The sequence below is a fragment of the Electrophorus electricus genome, chromosome 6, assembly GCF_041902795.1.
Source record: "Electrophorus electricus isolate QZ-2024a chromosome 6, ASM4190279v1, whole genome shotgun sequence".
Taxonomy (NCBI): domain Eukaryota; kingdom Metazoa; phylum Chordata; class Actinopteri; order Gymnotiformes; family Gymnotidae; genus Electrophorus; species Electrophorus electricus.
Window position 1 is genome coordinate 25,512,528 of NC_137502.1, and position 14,915 is coordinate 25,527,442.

The 14,915-nt window shown below is 40.1% G+C and overlaps 2 protein-coding genes across 3 annotated transcripts; both read right to left on the reverse strand.

Annotated features, from left to right (window-relative positions):
- Positions 1-475: 475 nt before the first annotated feature.
- LOC113568293 (extracellular calcium-sensing receptor-like) lies at positions 476-7,101 on the reverse strand. Of its 2 annotated transcripts, none has more exons than XM_035525668.2 (6): positions 6,866-7,101; positions 6,372-6,672; positions 5,379-6,152; positions 4,918-5,142; positions 4,659-4,782; positions 476-4,355 (listed from the first exon to the last, which is right to left on the reverse strand). In XM_035525668.2, the coding sequence occupies exons 1-6, from the start codon at positions 7,099-7,101 to the stop codon at positions 3,442-3,444; spliced, it is 2,574 nt and encodes an 857-aa protein (XP_035381561.1). In that variant the 3' UTR covers positions 476-3,441. The 2 variants fall into 2 exon arrangements, with proteins under 2 accessions (XP_035381561.1, XP_035381562.1); XM_035525669.2 differs by having other exon boundaries at positions 481-4,355; positions 5,850-6,152.
- Positions 7,102-8,074: 973 nt separating this feature from the next.
- LOC113568292 (extracellular calcium-sensing receptor-like) lies at positions 8,075-12,508 on the reverse strand. The gene is made up of 6 exons (XM_035525420.2): positions 12,291-12,508; positions 11,798-12,098; positions 10,841-11,614; positions 10,393-10,617; positions 10,133-10,256; positions 8,075-9,163 (listed from the first exon to the last, which is right to left on the reverse strand). The coding sequence occupies exons 1-6, from the start codon at positions 12,479-12,481 to the stop codon at positions 8,250-8,252; spliced, it is 2,529 nt and encodes an 842-aa protein (XP_035381313.2). The 5' UTR covers positions 12,482-12,508; the 3' UTR covers positions 8,075-8,249.
- Positions 12,509-14,915: the final 2,407 nt, after the last annotated feature.

Consider the following 14,915-nt stretch of genomic DNA (forward strand, 5'->3'; position numbering starts at 1 on the left):
GTAAATGAAACTCCATTAGACACTCTGGCTCTGATGGGTGGTTATATTTCTGGTGTGGCAGATTCTTACAAATGGTATTATGAGGACTAGGTGGAGCAAGAAGAGGAATTTTCTTTCACCAGAACATTTCTGAACATTATATTTGAACCCACTTTAGCTTTAAACTGCACTTGTGCTACTGCCTCCTATGACCTGCTGTTGTTCAAAACACAATTGAAACACTATTTTCTTCACTACAAGCGGGCACATAAAACAGGTCCAATTTATTTCAAAGGGAATTTGACACATAACAGGAGGAGGCTGTATCATGAGTATCAACTCATCTCTTTTCTCTTCTGCTGTGCCCTGCTGATACATGGCCTTGAGTGCCTCTCAACCACACTGAGATGGTCAGGTTCAGAAACTGATGGCATAATCAGATTTCCTGATAATCAGAACCTGATGGCATTAACAGATGTCGAGATGGATTATCAAATGTCCTACACTCTTTCTCATCTTGGGTGAAAGTGTCTAGTGCAGAATAATCAATCAGTGAACTAATTTTTCCAGGCTGTGTTGGCCCAGGCATGTGCTTTTCTTGTAAGATATCAGATGATATATGTCCTTTTATCATGACAAAAATTTAAGCAGGACATTGGTCATTGTTCAAAGACAAAACAGCACTGTAGGAGGAATTCCTGTCAAAGCCCAGGAATCCCTTGGTACCACTCTGGGGCAGGTAGATGCAGCTTAGACCAATTCATAGTGTAAGGGGCAACAAGTGATGAAGACATTGGCCTTTCGCTTGGACAAAGCCATTGGAGGATGTTTTATTCTCTGTAGGTTTTCAGGGAGGGACTGTGATTGCATAAGGATCTATGGGAGGACCTCCTCACTTAGACCAACTGCAGAGTCCTGATTAACAAGAGCAGTTTTCAGATGCTCAAGCTCTGCTAAGCCTTTAAAGGAAAGCAACTAAAATCTCTCCTTACAATTTAATGAGGATGTCACTTCAAGAGATACTTGAACCTGGACCTCCAGAACTCTGTCGAATGAGCCATTAGCTAAGGCTGAGGTGACCTACCTGCAAGGAAGGCCAAAGGACCAAAAGAAACAAAAGAGAAACCTAAAAGGTTACAGCTGGAAATGTATATGGATTGGAGAGGACTGAATCCAAAGTTTTTTACTTTTTCTCTTTTTAATGTTTTTTTACATAATACACAATATTACAATCCCGTCTAAGCTGTGAGGCCTTAACAAGGAAAAAGAAATGTAAACGGCTAACAGAATGTAAGTTGTAAATAGTGAATAGCAATAAAACTAACAGAAGCACAAAATGGAAGTCTCTTCTTTGGTGTATTTCAAAGAGGATATTATTTACAAACAGTCTTACTGGTGCAATGTCTTCAGGAGTGACCTGGCCAAAACAATAAACAAAATCCACACTAATGAAAGACAAATACACACTAAATAATCCTAACATCCATCCATCTTTCCGTAGCAGCTGTCAAGAGACAGACAAAAGACAAGACAAAAACCTCAAGACTGATGTGAAAGGTTTGAACAAAATTACGACCCAGAAAAGTGCACCAGGAAGCTTCTTGGTAAACTGAAGACTCTCTAAGTAGGTTCATGGAGCCTTTTAGTAGCAATTTAGTTGCCACTAATTGCTAAGGTGCAGCTCTCTGTCTACCTTTGGTGATAGGGTTTGCTGATCAAATTTATATTTGTTATTAACACATGCTTGTTGTCATTAACACATGCCAATGATAACTCCACCTGCTCCCAGCCCACAGCTCTTTAAGGAAAGCACAAGTGCTCACATGAAAGCCCTTCAGAGACATATGATACAGTCAAAGCAGTAGACAGGCCTTCCTTCTGCACAGCCTTCCTGGTGCCTGGAGGACAACTCTCACTGCACACAGATGATGGCATTTAATTTGGACATTAGAGAAACATGCAAAAGAAATCAATGCCTTGATGCTACTATACAGCATAATTCAGTTTATTGTACTTACTGATTAAATTAATCAGGTAAACAACCTGTAATTGATATGTCTATCATAATTCCTCCTATGTCCAATCATCCCCAAATTTTGCACCACCCTGGCCAGAAATATGAACTTGAGAGAGAAGGGCAGACTTAGAAGACAGCCAGAAATGGAACTGGGAGCCTTTGAGATATATGAAGTAAATCAGTATTGTGGGAGCAAGTGAAATACAATATGAAATGATGTTGTTCTCCTTACAGAAAATGTAAAACCATTTATTCATACACTAACTCTGCTTGTCCTCCCAACCAGTGGATGGCTCCAGCCCTCTCAGTTTGTATGAGACATAGTAGACCACTGGTACAATCAAATGATAATGTTTTATTTATTTTTAATATAAGTGCTCAAGTATGAGTGAGATGGGTTCTGAACTACTCATTAGTGTTGATCTATTATTCTGTTTCAGGACTTCTGCTTATGGTTTTGACTTTAGAGTTTTGGATTGCCTCTGACATAGCTGGCAGCCCTGTGTTTATTTACCATGTATCTGTAAGGGTCAAATCTGTCTTTCTCCCAAGGCCCCCCTTAGCCATTACAGTTTCTCCCTGTTTTGTTTGGGAAGTTTTCGTTTGGTTGCTCACCCAGTAAACTGTTGGTGCCATCACCTGTCTGACCTGGGTTCGAGGCCACATTGCAGTATTATTATTTTGTCACATATATTTCTGCCTCTGACATTGGATTGACACCCTTTGTGATTTAAGATCATGTGTTTTCATTAAATCTATCGGCAGGTACAGCCTGTCTTTCTTCCCTTCATGGTAAATATGTGGCACTGGTATTTCTCCATCAAAGATCACTATAAGCTTGGCACATCCACAGGCAGAAAGAGTGTCATTTCAGGTTTTTGTGGAGAACAATGGCAGAATTTGAAAGACCCATTGTTATACTGTTATGTGCTACTCATTTAATAAACAATAAAATAATAATTCATTATCAGAAAAAATCATATTCAGGAATATTATAGAAAACATCTCGTTAAATTATCATATACACATACACTTTACACACATTCAGATATTGAATACTATATAATAATAAAAAAAGAGATTCAAATCATAAAATGAATAGACATAGGAATGTATAATATAAAACGATAATACTCAAATATTTTGAGTATTAGAAACATGTAAAACTACTTAAGTATTGTTGCTAATGTGCTTCATGTGAAAGTTGATTATGTTGCCAAGAACTTATTTCTTAGATATGAAAGGTATTACAGTTTAAAGGTTTGTTGGTGAGGCTAATAAACAAACCTAAACCTAATAAATAAAACTAATGCTAATAAATAAACCCAAACCTAATAAATAAACCTAATGCTAATAAATAAACCCAAACCTAACAAATAAGCCTAATCATAACATGTAAAGTTTATATAAGGTTATGAACCTTTTTATTGTCTTTCTGTTCCATCTCAAAGAGCTTTAGAGGGAACTTTACTCAGAATGTATTTCTTGGTATTCTGGTCTGGCCTAAACACAATTATGAAACACTTGGGAGCAAAAATACAAATAATCAAAGCAAAGCTTGAGGCTAGAATAGCAAATATCTCTACAGCTACAGTTAATTTTCCAGGTGAGCTGACATAAGCTGGAATAAAGGTGATCCAAACTGCACAGAATATGAGCATGCTGAATGTAATGAATTTGGCTTCATTAAAGTTATCAGGCAACTTCCGTGCTAGAAAAGCCAAAACAAAACACAAGAGAGCCAGGAATCCAATATAACCCAATACAGCCCAGAAACCTATAGCAGAACCTAAGTCACATTCAAGAATTATCTTTTGCTTGTAGAGTTTTAGATTTTTGAAAGGAAACGGGGGGGATAATTTTAACCAAAGCACACAAATTAAGACCTGTATGAGAGTGAAAATAAGAACACTGAGTCTCTGCTGTGGAGGCCCAAACCATTTCATGACATTACTGCCTGGAAGTGTAGCCCTGAAGGCCATTAACACCACTATTGTTTTCCCCAGAACACAGGAGATGCAGAGGACGAAGGTGATCCCAAACGCTGTGTGACGCAGCATACAGGACCACTCAGAGGGCCGACCAATGAAAGTAAGTGAACAGAGGAAACACAGAGTCAGAGAGAAGAGAAGCAGGAAGCTCAGCTCTGAGTTGTTAGCTCGGACGATGGGAGATGTCCTGTATTTGTAGAAGACAACAGCAACACACACAGACACGAAGGTCCCTGTGATAGAAAAGACAGTCAGAATGATGCCTAAAGTGTCATCCCAGGACAGGAACTCAACAGGCTTGGGGAGGCAGTTGTCTTGTTTGGTATTGGGCCAGAACTCAGGAGGGCAGCGCATGCAATCCAATGAGTCTAAGAGACCAAAAAAGCAATGTCATAACCCTATATCCCTAGAAACAATCAATTTAATTCTTAAAGGGCATATATATAGCACAATGGACTGATGAAACCGGACTAGCCCTCAACTTTTTTTATTGATCTCTGATTTGATTTAAATGATTTGGAACTGTTTAACAAAGATAAACTTTTAAATGACAGTTTTCATGTAAAGTGAACTAAGGTTTTCAACATGTACCAGTGTTAAAAACTAATGTTTACAACATTTTAATAAAGGAAGAAAACCTTCATTCCACATTATGCTCTGTGATACATAACCTGTCTTGTTACTGATCTCTCCCTCTGCACATGGTATACAGTCATAGCAGCAGACAGGCCTTCCCTTCTGCACAGCCTTCCTGGTGCCTGGAGGACAGCTCTCACTGCACACAGACACTGGAACCTGCGGAAGACATTAGAGAACAACACAAATACAAATATTTTAGTATACAACAACCGTCAGTCTTTAAGGACTCTATACTGCAGTTTAGCGTATTCCCTATTGTAACATTTGAGTACAGGGTGTGTTATACTGTACCTCTGTCTGTCCTCCCACCCAGCTGATAGCGCTGCTCATTCTGAACACCTGTCCTCTTGGTTTGGACGAGTCATAGTAGCCCACTGTCACAAAATCTAAAGCACCATCTTCCTTAAACTGCCAGTTTATGAGTTCATAGAGAGCTGACGGATCACCATTGGAATCAAAGTTGACTTGATAACCATTTTTTGTGATGAATTTCACTCTCTTAAGTTGGTCGTATATCTGCAGAGGCAAATACAACTTAATAAATTATTGAATTCCTGTCTACAGACTCACCTAGATTCCACAGTTAGCTTTTGAATACACAAACATATTTCAGTGCATTTCCATAATTTCATGAAAATTTAATAGTAATCTTGGTACAGTACTATTTTTAACAAATATTATTTCAAAAATTACTCAAGCTAAAGACTTACATATATAAATTAAGACGTTTTTAAAATGAAATAATGGTATACCTGCCATGGTGTGAATTTAATGGTCTTGTTACATTGCGTGTTATTACAAATAACAGCGTGGATAGCATGCGCTATGGCATATGTTGCTTCGTAGACCAAATTAGTGACGCGCAACTGAGACGTGTCTGTGTATGGGTTCTGTAGCGTACGGATGTCCTCATTGTCGTCACAATTGTGCACGCCCATCCGCCCTTTTAGACTACAGCTGAACGCGCTCTCCCAAAATTCCGTTAATAGGGGCGATTTCAAGGCTTGTTCCGGAGAGAGATCTAGAAGAAACTCACGAAGACCCGGAATAACTGATCTGGGGATCCCAAAACCTATTGCGCCAGCACACGTGTTAAACCGCAGAAATTCTGGATGTGTGATCCACGCCTCGCTGCCTATCCACTGGAGGGGAGGTAATGGTTGTCGTGCCAATTCCTCCAAAAGAAACCTCATTTCGGCTATGTTAACAAAAGCTACTATTACCCGGGACGTTGATCTGCGGATGACATCAGCCACTCTCTCCAGTTTACTGCGCGGTTGTGTCCTGTAGTAGGCCTCGGAGTACTCCACACAGATCCCCTCCTCCTGCGCAGCCTTTAGGAACGCTGCCATTCCATAGTTTCCGTAGTCGGAGTCGCTGCGCACTGCTCCAATCCATGTCCAGCCAAAGAGTTTGACCATTTTTGCAAGTGCGGCCGCTTGGTGGTGGTCACTCGGTACCGTCCTAAAGAACGTTGGAAACTGACGCTTATCGCTCAGACACGCGCAGCTTGCGAGGTGACTAACCTGCAATTTAGTGAGAGGGGAAAATAAGAATATAGCGATTAAAGTGAGTGATTGAGTTTTAATGATCGGTGTGGTCCTTAAATTATTATATTAAACATGTAAAACATTATCCAAAATATCTTACATTAGACAGTAGGCCTAGAATAAACTGGGAATAGTCCTATATCTATATCCGTCGGACATTAAAATATGAAGGTGACGTAGAGTACGATTAATCACCTGTGGAATTCCGAACAAACCGAGCGTTCCCGCCATGCCAATAGTAGGGGTGGAAGGCGAATCTCCTAAAATAGCAGTTACATGTGCAGCAGAAGATACTGAACAGGAATTAACTTCATTAAAAATAGAATCTAAACCGTTTGCGAATTGAAATCCAACTTTGATTGCCATCTGCACGTCAGAGCATGAGTCGTGTATCTCGTAGCCTAAGGTGATGCCCGGCAAAATATCTGTTCTGTTGTTGATTTCATGGATGGTGAATTCCATGCCACGGGCGAAGCGCAACTGTCTGAAGTCCATGCTGTTAGGAAACGACGAAAAAAAAGGTATACTTAATGTTACATTTACAGTAAGTAGGATGACAACAAAAAACATAAGCAGCATGACTATAAAAAAAGTAATGAACATTACTTGATTCTAATGATCACTTCTCTCTTTATTTCTAACGTAATGCCTTGCTCTATGTGCAGTTCACTATATCCTTATAGACATACCTCCCAGAGCACTGTGGCTGTGGTGGCAGCCTGGTGTAGGTGTTCTGCTCTGAATTTGTGTAGTAATGAATGGTGAAAATTCCTCCAATTATAAAATCTCCATTCATAGAAAGACCAGGTAGCCGAGGCTCAGTCCACAGCCTGCAGCTGACTGGGTTTGCTTTACATCCTGCAGGGCTGAACACAGTCATCCACAGCACTGATACAAATGACACCAGACTTGAAGTGATCTGCATGGTGGGCTTGGTGACTCCCAGCACTCTGAAGGTCTGAATGCCTGCTTTACACTGCTTTAAATAGCCACCTTCAAGTGAAGGTCTGTCAGTAAGTGCAGGTGTGAACTGGGCAGAAGAGGTGTGGTTATGTATTCATGTCATAACAGCCATCGCCATTTGCTCTCTGTGTTCTCTTGTGCAATAAACAATAAAATTAAAAGTACAATTGATTTAAATAGCAAAGAAAAAAATATGGAATTAGAAGTGATTTTAAAAAGTTTAATACCTTAAAAGGCTAAAGAGCAATAATAATAAATTAACAATATATTACTGCCAGATATATTGCAAGAGCTCAACTATAAGCTATCAACTATAACTATAAGCTGTTAACTATAATAATAATATCATAATGTCACGGAACACTCGCCTCCCACGAGTCACGTTGTTTGGCCACGTGCAGTGGGAGGATCCTGTTTCGTAGCCACACCTGCACACACCTGTATTGTGTTAGTCTTTTGTGCATTTAAACTCTTGTCATTGTGTGCAGTGTTGTTGGTTATTGTTGACGTAACATGTTAATGTAGATGTATTGTTTTTTATCGTGTCTGTTTAATGTTAACCGTTTCATGTTCCTTGTTTGTAATACGTGTGAGTGCCATTGTGTTTATATGTTAATAAATGTTCATCCACATCACTGGAGCCTGTGTGTCCTGCCCCTCGCCCTTCGGTACTCGGGCCACATGCGTTACATATAAAGAGTCAAATTATTTAATTAGACAAAAACATGTAATGAATACATACATATGCACTTTACATTTATTAAAATATTGAAGATTCAAATCAACTATTCATAAAGAGAGACTTACCAATAAATATTTGAGGAGAAATGCAAATATATCAGGAAAAGTTTCAAAGAGGAAACTGATTCACTTTATGAAGATAATCTAAAATGTTTTATTGCAGTTCATTTTCAGAAACAAGGATGCATGTGAAAGTTCATTAATATTGCTGATACTATATCTTCTTATGTCTTCACATTCAAGCATAAAATACAGTTTGCAATAAAGATGCATTGGTGAGGCTGATGTTACATATAAGAATAATGGTACCTGGAAACATTTTATATAAGGTGTTAAACATTAAGGGCAACATTGCTATTTATAAGGATCTTAAAGAGCTTTAGAGGGAACTTTACCCATAATGTGTTTCTTTGTATTCTGCTCTGGCCTAAATACAATTATAAAACACTTGGGAGCAAAAATGCAAATAATTAAACCAAAACTTGAGGCCAGAATAGCAAATATCTCCACAGCTACAGTGAATTTTCCAGGAGAGCTTACATAAGCTGGAATGAAAGTAATCCAAACCGCACAGAATATGAGCATGCTGAATGTGATGAATTTGGCTTCATTAAAGTTATCAGGCAACTTCCGTGCTAGAAAAGCCAAAACAAAACACAAGAAGGCCTCAAATCCTATATAACCCAGCACAGCCCAGAAACCTATGGAAGAACCTAAGTCACATTCAAGAATGATCTTTTGCTTGTAGAGCTTTAGATTTTTGAAAGGAAAAGGATGTGATATTTTTAACCACAGCAGACAAATAATGACCTGTATAAGAGTGAAAGCAAGAACACTCAGTCTCTGCTGTGGAGGTCCAAACCACTTCATGACATTACTGCCTGGAAGTGTAGCCCTGAAGGCCATTAACACCACTATTGTTTTCCCCAGAACACAGGAGATGCAGAGGACGAAGGTGATCCCGAACGCTGTGTGGCGCAGCATACAGGACCACTCAGAGGGCCGACCAATGAAAGTAAGTGAACAGAGGAAACACAGAGTCAGAGAGAAGAGAAGCAGGAAGCTCAGCTCTGAGTTGTTGGCTCGAACAATGGGAGATGCCCTGTGTTTGTAGAAGACAGCAATCACACAAATAGCCATAAAGGCCCCAGTGATTGAGAACACAGTCAGGATAATCCCTAGGGTCTCATCCCAGGACAGGAACTCAAGAGGCTTGGGGAAGCAGCTGTCTCGTCTGGCATTGGGCCAGAACTCAGGAGGGCAGCGCACACAGTTCAAGGAGTCTAAGAGACAAAACAAGCAGTCATAACCCTGTAACCCCAGAAAAATATATAAAGCCTTAGAGTAAAGGGCATATTTATAGCACACTGGAATCATGAAACCAGACTATGAGTAGCTCCAGCAAAAGTATTGAATCTTCATTGTACAAGTTCAGGACATTTTTCCTTGCCACTGTAGCCCTTGACTTTTTTATTAGGTCTCTGATTAGATTCATTAGATTTTGATTTGTGCAACACTGTTTGACACAGACTATTGTATGAAAAAGCTATACAGCTAAATCAAAATTTAACTGAAATGAAAGTTTTCTTTTTTAATTTATAGTTTTTCTTTCTGTCACGAATGGCCACCCTCCTCTTGTCCCTGATGTCACGATTTCCCTGTCTTCCTGCACTCCCTGGTTCCATGCCTTAGTTTCGTTTTCTCCGCCACTGTCTGTTCCTTTATTCCACTCCTTGTTTTAGTTTCTGCTGTTCCAATGTTCACGTGTATCTGCTTAGTGTCTGATAGTTTTGCTAATTTAAGCCTTGTGGTTTTGTCTTCTGGTTGTTGGTTATTGTGGTAAGTTATGTCCTTCTGTCAGGTTTGCTTTATACTCATGTTACTGTTGTCGTCATTACTTTGGTTTACTCCCGTCGCGTTACCTTACGCTCAGTGTTACCCCTTTGCCTCTGTTTGTTTTACCATTCGTGTTTGTGTTTCCTCATTTAATAAACCACCTCCAGCATTTGCATTCTACCTCTGCCTATTCCTGGTTGGATCATGACACTTACGAACTCTGGTGGATGCTAAATTATGCTGGGATGGTTTGCTGCATTGCAAAAGTAAATGTGATTCTTCTGTTACTATTATTAAATAAAGACAGAATGGAGCCCAAGGTTTTACCCTGCAATGTGCAGAGTACTAAGAAATACCTAGTACAAGTAATGCAGATAGAAAAGCTTAATGCTCTATTATGCTCTGTGATACACAACCTGTCTTGTTACTGATCTCTCCCTCTGCACATGGTATACAGTCATAGCAGCAGACAGGCCTTCCCTTCTGCACAGCCTTCCTGGTGCCTGGAGGACAGCTCTCACTGCACACAGACACTGGCACCTGGGAAAGACATTGGAGAACAACACAAATAAAAATATTTTATTTTGCATGAACAATTTATTCTTTAAGGACCCCATACTGCAGTTTACTGTATTCCTTATTGTAACATTTGAGTACAGGGTGTGTTATACTGTACCTCTGTCTGTCCTCCCACCCAGCTGATAGCACTGCTCATTTTGAACTCCTGTCCTCTTGGTTTGGATGAGTCATAGTAGCCCACTGAAACGAAATCTAAAGCACCATCTTCCTTAAACTGCCAGTTTATGAGCTCATAGAGAGCTGCAGGATCCCCTTTAGAATCAAAGTTTACTTGATAACCATTCTTTGTGGTGAAGTTCACACTCTTAAATTGCTCATATATCTGCGGAGGCAAATACAAATTCATAGATTATTGAATACCTCTCTACAGACTCAGATTGATCTAGCGCCCATTTTGGAATACATAAGAAAACATATTTCAGTGCCTTTCAAGTATTTCAAGTATATTTATGATAATATTGGTTCTGTAATATTTGTATCGAATACAGTTGGTCATTTCAATAATTACTCAAGCTAGAGATTTTATAAATAAAATGTTTTTATACCTGCCATGGTGTGAATGTAATGGTCTTGTTACATTGCATGTTATTACAAATAACAGCGTGGATCGCATGCGCAATGGCATATGTAGCTTTGTAGACCAAATTAGTGACGCGCAACTGAGACGTGTCTGTGTATGGGTTTTGTAGCGCCTGGATGTCTTCACCGCCATCACATTTCCGCAAGCCTGTCCGCCCTTTAAGGCTACAGCTGAACGCGCTTTCCCAAAATTCCGTTAATAGGGGCGATTTCATGGCTTGTGCTGGGGAAAGGTCTAAAAGAAACTCACGAAGGCCTGGGATAACTGATTTGGGGATCCCAAAACCTATTGCGCCAGCACATATGTTAAATTGCAGAAATTCTGTTTGTGTGATCCACGCCTCGCTGCCTATCCATTGTAGCGGAGGCAGTGGTTGTCGTGCCAGTTCCTCTAAGAGAAACTTCGTGTCGCCTGATGCAAGAAACGTTACTATTACTCGGGCTGTTGATCTGCGGATGACATTTGCCACTCTCTCCAGTTTACTGCGCGGTTGTGTCCTGTAATAGGCCTCGGAGTACTCCACACAGATCCCCTCCTCCTGCGCTGCCTTTAGAAATGCTGCCATTCCGTAGTTGCCGTAGTCCGTGTCGCTGCGCACTGCTCCAATCCATGTCCAGCCATAATACTTCACCATTCTCGCCATTGCGGCCGCTTGATGTTGGTCACTAGGTACCGTCCTAAAGAACGTTGGAAACTGACGCTTGTCGCTGAGACACTTGCAGGTTGCAGAATGACTCACCTGTAATTCAGTGAGTGTTGGGAAAGAGAAAGAACCATTACATGACCTAACTAGCATTTCTTCACAGTAGAGTATGTGTGGCATAGTTTATAAATAATTGTTATGCAACTATTTATTTCTTTAAAAATAGTAAGATTTTTTTTTAAAAAAAACGATGTGATGTAGCCTACTAATGATGTTCACCTCTGGAATTCCAAAAAGACCGAGTGTGCTGGCCATGGCAATTGACGGAGTGGAAGAAGTTTCTCCTACGAAAGCAGGTACAGCGGCAGCTGCAGGTTTTAAACAGGAATCGGTGTCGTTGAAAACGGGGTCCAATCCATTTGCAAATTGAAATGCAACTTTGACTGACATCGGTACTGCAGAGCACGAGTCGTATATCTGGTAGCCCAACGTGATGCCTGGCAGGAGATCTGTGCTGTTGTTGATCTCATGGATGATGAATTCCAAGGCCCGGGCAAAGCGCAGCTGCCTGAATTCCATGCTGTTTGGAAACACAGTAGAACAGACAAGACCCTGATAGCGTCAGGCAAAATCAGAGCTTATGATGCGTATACAATAAGTAGTAGGTGGCTAGAAAAAGTGGTATGTTAACAATTTCATTTCTCATTTCTCTTTGTGACTGTAAATAAATGACATGCTGGTTGTGCTGACAATTGAATCCTCACAGACAGACCTCCCAGCGCACTGTGGCTGTGCTGGAATCGTAGTGTAGGTGTTCAGCTCTGCTCTCATATAGTAGTGAATAGCGAAAATCCCTCCAATTACAAAATCTCCATTCATTGACAAAATAGGCATCTGAGGCTCAACCCACAGCCTGCAGCTGACTGGGTTTGCTTTACATCCTGCAGGGCTGAACACAGTCATCCACAGCACTGATATAAATGGCACCAGACTGGAAGTGGTCTGCATGGTGATCTGTGTGCCTCCCAGTAACCTGAAGGTCTGGATGGCTGCTTTACACTGGTTTAAATAACCACCTTGCACTGATGACATATCAGTAAATGTGGGTGTGAAACGTGCATAGGAGGCGTGGCTATGCGTTCAGTGTAATTCATAATGATCAATAGGTTTTTGTTTGCTTTAAAAAGTGTAATTCAGTGGTTTTGTTCGTTTGTTTATTGAAACTTTGTTTGTTTAATACGCAGTAACGCATACGTCAAGATAAACCGATAACACTTCTAAATTTGGGGGCTCTCAGAGTTAATTTCGTGTGTGATCCATAGCAGTTTAGGCATGTACGAATTGCACTGTTAGCTTTGTTGTATTTTGTACATAAGTTTACAGTATTGTGGTAATGCCATAAATTGTACAAGTGCATAGATTGTCGTTAACACGTAATATTTATATAGATGGCTCGAGTGTAATTTATATTGTTTAAGTAGAAGTTATAGTAATTTATGCTTTTCTTAAAGTTTTGGATCGTGCGCAGAACATTTTGAACACTGTCACTTTAAGAGACATGCTACGTCATGCCGCTATTTTAGCTCTCGGTTTTCTATGCCTTGTTTAGTTTTTGTTTGGTGATCATCGAGGCTTCCTCAGTTTGTGTTGTTGTATAGTAAGGACCAACGGTTGAAAACTTCATGCTGAAAGCAGTACCCCAGATACAAAGGACCTTAAAAGACCCTTTATAGAATCAGTTTGGTTTTGTAACATTTGCAACTCATTCTCATATAATGCCCACTTTCCATGTGTCATTACTAAAACTTGTATCCTCTTCAAGTCTGTCTACTTGCTTTTAGGTGAGTACCCCTCTGCCTTTGGGCATGAAGGGGTCACTGGCCTAACTGGTTAACACCCTACTGGAGATTAACACCCTACTGGACTCCCAGTGATAAGCTTGCATGATGCAGTTCCTGGTAGACTGGGTGGGTTATGGTCCCTAGGAGAGGAGTTGGGTCAACATTGAGGACGTGTTGGACCCCATGCTCACCTGGCATTTCTACACTGCCCACCCTGATTGTCCCACTCCTTCCACCCTTGTTGATGTTCCTCTGCCCATTTCAGGAGGAGGGGGTTGTACTGTGAATAATCCCCCCCATCCAACCATCGAAGATCTTCCGACCACCGTAGGTCCTCCTTGACGAAATATTAACACAGTCAACATTTTTACTGAAATTGCATTTATCACTAATTTCACTGACTAGTCTCCCTATTTAAACCCTCCAGTCCCTACATTCAGTGTGAAGTATTTTCTGCTACTATAGTCAGTGAAGCAAGCTGTGTTTTGCCTCTTTGTTTCTGTTTCTATGTGCCTCAGACTTTGCTTGTGTTTTTTGACATTACCTCCTGCCTTGCCCTTTTGTACATCTGCTGGTTTTCCTTTGTGCCGTGCCTGGTTTTTACCTATATTTTTTGTCTTTGCACGTTGTATTTTGCCTACATCCTTTTTCTATCATTTTTATTAAAACTCTGTACCTGCATATGGACCGTCTCATCTCTTTGAGCCTCATGTGTTAGACATGACTCGCAGCAGTTACCTTTTACCTGCATTATTTAAGAACAGAGTTTATGCTCTCCCAGTGTGAAATTCCTCATCACTTATTCGAGTTCTGCACTATTCAGTGTTGACTTGTTATTCTGTTTCAGGGCTTCTGCATATGGTTTTGATTTTAGATTTTTGGATTGCCTGTGACATACCTGGCGGCTTTGTGTTTGCCATGTATTATTATTTGGTCACAGAGATCACTATAAGCTTGGCACAACTACAGGCAGAAACTGTAATTTCAGATTTTTTGTGGAGGTGTCACGGTATGGCCCTGTGTCTCCCCATGTGTGTTTGTGTGTGTGTATGTTCGTCCGTGTGGCCACGCCCTCCTTGTGTTCCACACCTGCTCCTCGTTTTGTGTCATTAGTATGCATGGAAAAAGTCTATTGTTTATGATGTGACTGTTGTCGGTGTTTGACTATGATAGCCTGCGAGCTACGTCTTCCGTGTTATATTTATTAATAAATGTTTTTGTTTTACGCGACTCATCTCTGCATCCTGCTTTGCCTCCACACGTTACAGGAGGACAATGGCACAAACTGATAACCCCATTGTTTACTCATGTTACTCATGTAATAAAAAATAAAGTAATCATAAATGATCAGATAAAATCAGGTCTGGAAATGTTACATAAAACAACTCATTAAATTAGAATGTACACATGCACCTTACACATTCAAATATCAAATAATAGTTATCAACAAAAAACACATTTTATTTTCATAAAGAGAGAGAGATGCAAATCATATGAATTTATATGAAATGTATAATATTAAGATTTCAAATATTTTGAGGTTTCTAAAGATGTAA